Source organism: Xenopus laevis, chromosome 5L (assembly GCF_017654675.1).
Source record: "Xenopus laevis strain J_2021 chromosome 5L, Xenopus_laevis_v10.1, whole genome shotgun sequence".
In the NCBI taxonomy this organism is placed as follows: domain Eukaryota; kingdom Metazoa; phylum Chordata; class Amphibia; order Anura; family Pipidae; genus Xenopus; species Xenopus laevis.
This window is the reverse complement of record NC_054379.1, coordinates 95272617-95279914: the sequence shown is the minus strand read 5'-3', so window position 1 is coordinate 95279914 and position 7298 is coordinate 95272617. Positions and strand designations below refer to the sequence as shown.

Sequence of the window (7298 nt, the reverse complement as noted above, 5' to 3'; positions counted from 1 at the left end):
CAGAGTAGGCATTTGCCATAGTTGGGAACTTCAGATGCTGTATGGAAAATGTATAGTGCTTTTGGAAATGTATATTTAAAATGTGCAGCATCTTGTTCAAAGACCAATTTTCTGCCACTTTTCCACCTCTACCGTTGGTTTTAAAATGTTTTTTTTTTTTTTTTTTTTTTTGAAAAGTGAGTTGGATTATTTTTTGTCATATGTATGACCTTTACAAAGAGTTGTTAAAACATAGTTGACAGGGTCCTCCACCCAGGAGACTCAAGTGTGTAGTGGGCTTAAGGCCATTTAGGAAGTGAGGGGAGGGGGTGAAGAAATAGTACAGGGTCCGTGATTTCTTGTTTCTTTACATTTATATTCAGTCAGCCAATCGAAAAACTCCTTACAACCGTTTACCAGTTACCCAATAATATCTCTATATTATATGGCTTTTTTGACAACTGATAGATGGTTGAGCACTGCTGATAGCAAACAAATTATGGTAAAAAGCAGATTTTTCTGTTTTATGGAAGCATTTTCTAAATTAATTTAATTGTAATGTTTCTAGCTTACTTTTTAGTAAGTACTGTATTGTGTATTTATAGATTTGATTGTTTTTTCATATTTAATTAAAAAAAATAATTTTTTCTTGAGCCCAAACAACTTAGGACTGGATCAGCCAAAGCTCTTGGAGACTCTATTAGAACATATGAGCGAAGAGGCAGAATATCGCACTTCAGAACTTTCAAAGGCAATGCTATTGGATTAAACATGTTGGGAACCAGTAAAAAGCTTGGGTACAGTATAATTAATGGCTTGTCAAAATGTTTATAAATTAAAACATTATAAATCATTGTCTGTTGGTACACACACAGACCAGGTTTTGGCAAAATGCTGTAATTTAATGCTGAAATCTACCATATTTGCATTGTGAAAGAAGGTTGTCATTAATGTAAATTAAAGTCTGCACTGGCTTTGTTCATTTTGCTGTCAGTGAGACTTAGGGGAAATATATCTCCTGTTTTTCTTATGCACTGGCACATCCAAAGTGGGCATATGCCCCATGGATGCATAATTCTTTTGTCTTCATCGTACTAAATGTTTGTTTATTTCAAGTTGTTTTAACAAGACAAATAGGGTTGTAAGTGGGTCTTTCAATTTGATAATGAAGGGTTTATATTCTATTGGCAGGTTAGTTTTCTAGTTTAATATTTGCAAGTGGCATGACATTACATTTTTTCCCCCCGATTATAAACAATAATGCATTTTATTTGGGGTAATTTACTTCCTGTAGTAAGTTCTGTAAGCAATCTGCCCCATATATGAATTCTTTTTTTTAAATGGCAATCTTCCATTAATGTTTAATGTTATTAAAATATGTTTCTTATAGACTAAGATAGAGGAAAGTTCTTTGTGTTTTGTCTGTGAAAGTTAATCAGAATAAAAAAAATCTGAATGTCCGTACACTTTTTTGTTTTTAACAGAGAAAATGCCCAAAATATATCGGTTTCCAGTGGAACAATGGTACAGGGCAGAATTTTCCATCACACAAATATTCCAAGGTCAACTGTCAAGACAGCTGCACAGAGGTAAATTGCAAATCGTTTTTACTACTCCATTACGTAGTGCAGTTTATTCAATTAACAATAGGTTCTGTATTCAACAGTTTTTTAAGAGCATGCCCTGAAATAAATGAAATGTTGTAAGTCCACTTGTATATACGATTAAAGCAGAAACGCACCAGTCCTGACTATCGATTAGTGCCTATTACTTATATCTAAGAAATGCAACTGAAAAGAACCTTGTTCTCCCTGTACTAAATTTCATTGTACTAAAAAGCTGATCAATAAAATATTTATAAATATTTTAAGAGGCATTGTTTGAAATTTAAAATAGAGCTAAAAGTTAATATTCTATTATATTCAGGTCTTAACCAATTTAAAGCTTTTTTTCTACTATGTGAAGTGTCTTAGGAAAATTGGACAAAGTTGATTAAAAAAAAACCAAAAAAAAAACAAATAGTCATTAAATCTTTCTACTATGGATGCATGGAATCCTTGATTTGGTTCAGGATTTAGCCAAATCCTATCCTTTTTTTTTTATCAATTTTTTTGTGTAGGATTTGGCTGGATTTTTTTTTCCTTGCACAGTTTAAGATTTGGATTCGGCAAAATCTTTTGTCGTGGATTCAGTAATTTGTCAAATGCTAATATTGTGGATTTGTGACATCCCTTCGTAATATATAAAACATGTTTTTTTTTGTTGGTTTACTTCAGACCATAACTAATATATAGAAATAAGATTAAGCAGATATTGCAAAACCTTTCTTTGGGTTCATTGCCTTCTAAGTATTTTAAAACTTGAGGTATTACAAAGTGACATTTTCAGTCTTAAGGTAACCAGTCATACATCTGAAAAGGACCCGTCACCCAAAAAAAATATTCAAAATCATATTTTAAAACATTAGTCAAGCAAAATGAAATTTAATTACACTATATAAATTATTTGAATCTTGTTTCCTTCAGTCTGGGAATTCATAATTATAGCAAGCAGGCAGTAGCCATTTTGTGGAAACTGTTTTTAAGGCAAGCCTTGCATCATCTCAGAATCTTGTTTGTGCACCAGAATGGGGGACCCAATGTCCATTTCCATGCCCTGGCTACACAATTAAATGGTAAAGACAACAGGGGAATGTGGGGAGAGCAGTTACATTTAGTAAGTGCTGAATGGAAAGTGAAAGTTATTGTCTGCCCGCCTCTATGCCCATGGCATAGAGGAGTGGCAAACAATATTCGATTGACAGCAGAGATTTTTAAATGAGCTTACAACAGCTATGAATGCTTTAATTAAAAATAGAAATTGGATTTCATGTTTAATTTGAAAAGGACTTTATTATACAGATTTTTTGTGTCTGGGTGACAGGTCCACTTTAAGCTTTAAAAAACATCAGGTAAAATAAACATAAACTGCTGAGAAAGTGGTTTTCTTCTGTTGCGTTATCTGTATCAATATCTGCTGTATCGATTTTAAGTAGGGATGCACCGAATCCATAATTCAGTTTGGATTCGCCTTTTTTCAGCAGGATGAACCGAACCCTTAAAATCATATGACTTCATGACATGAACAAAGAATTGAAAAAATATTTTTCAGCTGCGGGCACTCATTTGCATAGGCAAATTAGTGTTTGGATTCAGTATATCCCTACTTTTAAGGAGTATTTGAGAACAACACCTTGGCAGGCATACTGATGGAGTGTTATACAGTACAAGTATTTTTCAAGGTTACATATAAGTTAGCACAAATGTATGACAGTGTTTCTGAACTCTGTCTTTATTTCTGACATTGTTTTCTTTTTCACATTTATGCAGTCTGGAAAAGAGGGAAAGGTAAGCTCATTGTTTTCAGATGAGCATGATGTTTTAGAAAATTGTAACATGTTTTATTTTTTGTATGTTCTGTCACTTGGTTGAGTTTCTTATAGGGTTTTTTTTTTTATCTTTTCCCCCCTCTGGTTAAAGGAAGGAATACCCAGCCCATGTACAAAAGCTTGACGCTGATCAAGGAAGAATACATACTTTTCCAAGATCAGGTAGGCTTTTAATTCTACTGAAAGCTTAATCCGTGCAGGCCATGGTTTATGCTGTGCTCCCTTTATATGGTTTGAAAATATGCCCACTTCACCTGGATAGGACTGGATTCCAAAACTGCCTGTTTCTATAATCCCATGAAGCAAGATTTATATTCACTCATTGCCACAGTGGTCCTACGATGTATCCAGTTTAAAGCATGTCATGTGCTGAGCAAAAAGAAATACATTACATTTACCCAAATAGAACAGGGCATGGGATAGAAACCTGGTTGCTTATGTGTATTGGGCATAATATTAATTAAACTGAGTTTATGGCCTTTAGGTACAACCGTCCTGGCATGGGTTGATGGCAGTCCCAAAAAGTTGCAGAGCTCAATGATACTCCAGGAAGATTTGGAAACCTGCAATCTAATATTGTTTCTGAACCACCCTACTGCTTGTGTTTTCCAGTTTTGATCCAAGTAATAGGGCATAAAGTTTGAATATTTTACCTTTAGAAATAACTTACCTTAATACATTAGACAGTAGCTGACTACAATTCGCTGCTTTTTTTTTTTTTTTTTTTTTAAATGTTCTTTAGAATTTTCTATCCCATCTCAGTTTAATGTTTGGGGCCTTGGCCTGAAGCAGTTTGATATATTCTTGCCAATCTCTGTGGGGTTAAATATACCCTATGGATACATTATGGCTATATAGTCAGCTGGAGAACTCTATCCAGAGTTTCCTCCCACATTTCCTCATTCAGACGAAAGTAGTCATAATGCTAGGTTGCTTATCATCAAGATAATATACATGTATGTCAGCACTTTTGTTAAATCTTCTCTGTGCTTCACTGTACTAAAATGGGAAAGGAATCAATTTCCCCATACTGGGTCCATTTAAAACCAATCCTGCAGATTGCTTGTGCTATTTTTGAGGGCCTTAAAAGGTATCCACCACCGTTTTCATAGGGGTTGTTGTTTGTAGAATTAGGATATTTCCCTACAGGAAGTTTAGCTAGAGCCTCAAGGGAATCCGTTATGGTGCTTAAAGGGATACTGTCATGGGAAAACATGTTTTTTTTTCAAAACGCATCAGTTAATAGTGCTGCTCCAGCAGAATTCTGCACTGGAATCCAGACATATTGTCAGTTTCCCAGCTGCCCCCAGTCACGTGACTTGTGCTCTGAGAAATAACAGGAGAAATAACAGACTGCCAGAAAGTAGTTCCATCCTAAAGTGCAGCTGCAGGAAAAAAGATGTTGTGCTTGTAATACTGTCCTGCTATCTTAGTTGTGCCTACTTGCCTTTCTGCTTCTTGGGTATGGGTAAAACGCTTTTGTCAAATATGAATGAAAAAAATATTGGTCCATTTTTTTTCTATCCAAGGTACTGTTATTCTTCCAATTTGAAGATGAGGACTCTGGCTATATATCATTCCTTTTAAAAAACAGTCATAGACCAGACAGGACCAGCCTGCTGTCCCCACGTACACACATCAGTGAAGCTCTCAATAGCTGAAAGGTTCACAGGAGGGACAACACTGATCCAAATTTGTAGTTGATTTTGTAATTTCAGCATTTTTGCTTTGAGTACTGAAATACTAAACTTTTTTTTTTTTTTCAAGAAAACATGCAGGAAAGAAAAGAAGAATCTGACTTTGAATCTGAACCAGAGAAGATAAAGAGGAAGGTTCAGCAGAGACGACGTAGTAGTATACAAGAGTCTGATATGTCTTTTTCTCGCACACCACAAATGTGTTTAACCCACCAAGAGGTCTGTATAAAATTTAACGTAGATTTCATTAGTACAAGCATTTGGTGCTTATTACCAGCATTAAAAGTCTGAACAGCAGTAAGGGGGTGACCTTAAAGGAGAAGGAAAGCTACGGAGGCATTTTATTGCCAATAGATTAGCTGCAATAGTGCAAGCTAGAATGCTATATTTATTCTGTAGAATGTTTTACCATACCTGAGTAAAAAGCTCTAGAAACTCTGTTTGTTTAGGATAGGAGCTGCAGTATTAATGTGGTGTGACATCACTTCCTGCCTGAGTCTCTCCCTGCTCTGGGCTCAGATTACAGTAGAGAAGGGAGGGAGGGGGAAGAGGAGCAAACTGAGCATGCTCTTGCCCAGGGCAAGGAGGTTTAAGCTGAAGGCAGGAAGTCTGACACAGAAGCCCATGTGTACACAATAGAAGGAAAGAAATGCAGTGTTTCTTTTGACAGGGGACTCAGAGCAGCACTACTTTGGGGGTTTACTGGTATATTTAGATGGACCTTTCTGATAAGGCTTACTTAGTTTTAACCTTTCCTTCTCCTTTAAAGAGGATGATTGCCTATATGTTAACCTTTAGTATGGTACCTTTTCTCATTGACTTTGCAATTGGTCTTCATGATTTGTTTTGCATATTTTTGAATTAATATTCATACTCGTTCAGTTGTTTTTAAGCCTGTAGCTGAAAAGGCTGGTAAAGCAAACAAAATTGTTGGTTCTAACTATAAAAGCAACTTGTCTTTCCATATATTGGCTGATGCTTTCTCTTGAAGAAATAATCAGCAAGCACTCCGGACACCACTCGTGAAGTAAAAGGCATTTTTATTTCAGCAGATTAAAATCATCAAGTCCTGACGCATTTCGCAGCAAGGGATACACAGTCATAGGCACAAGTAACACAGACATCGAATGGCTTTTTAAATCGCTAGTTGGGAAATTACATCATTAATTAATTACAGGCTGTTTAACCAAAACATGTATTAACCCTTTTAACATAGCAAAAAAAAGCCGTGGGACCTGGGGTCTTTACATCCAGGTCACAGTACTTACAGGGTGACTGCCTAAAGCTTAGGTGTTTCATTGCTACGTTTATTTGCTGTAAAAAAAATTCCAGTAGAATACGAATAGGTTTGTGTGGCAACCCGCATTTACGAAGGGTTTTTGGAATTGAGCTGCATTTACTTATGTGATGCTTTCTCTTAACTTGTGTCTAATCACATTGAGTTAGCCAGAGGGAGGCACTTGGTTTCCATTTTTTATTATTTGGGGTTTTTGAGTTATTTAGCTTTTTATTCAGCAGCGCTCAAGTTTGCAATCTGGCTCACCATCTTGGAAAGTGTCTGCGACACTCACATGCTCAGTGGGCTCTTAGCAGCTGTTGAGAAGCTAAGCTTATGGATCGTTACAAATTATCAAGCAGAAAATGAGGTTGGTCTGTAATATAAGCTGATGCTACAGGGCTGACATGTATTAATTACTAATCAGCCTTATACTGTGACATGTATATTATATGTGTACTGTATATTGTGAGTCAGCCCTTAAGCTCAGTAACAGACAGCAACAGAGCGTATGTGCAGTGAATCAACAGAAAAGAAGATGGGGAGCTACTGGGGCATCTTCAGAGGCACAGACCTTCACTGCTAAACGGTTGAAGTTGCTTTGGGCTGGTACAGAAGACCAAAACATAATGTACAACATTTCAAGCCTTTAGTTAATCTTAAGTTCTCCGTTAAAAACAAAAAAAAGCATAGTGCTAGTTTCTGGGTTTTTTTTATTATTGTTTAACCTTTTGTTAGTGGTTCACATCTGCTACTGAGAAACTAGGAACCGAGTAAACGAGTAGAATACTCCCATGACTATGGCCTATGGTTTTGTTTTCTTAAAGTTCTCATAATGGGCAATAGAATCAGATGAATTTAAATGACAAAATACAAATCAGACCAAAAATGTTTAGTTGAACGTTCAAGAAATCTGATT

At 35.9% G+C, this 7298-nt stretch overlaps 1 protein-coding gene across 1 annotated transcript in view; it reads left to right on the top strand.

The window, feature by feature from the left end:
* LOC100158370 (uncharacterized) overlaps positions 1 to 7057 on the top strand; it is a 19083-nt gene extending 12026 nt beyond the window's left edge. The window contains 4 exon segments of the mRNA NM_001127815.1: positions 634 to 776; positions 1464 to 1568; positions 3498 to 3568; positions 5174 to 7057. Coding sequence (NP_001121287.1) covers positions 634 to 776; positions 1464 to 1568; positions 3498 to 3568; positions 5174 to 5394 — 540 coding nt within the window. The 3' untranslated portion in view covers positions 5395 to 7057.
* Positions 7058 to 7298: the final 241 nt, after the last annotated feature.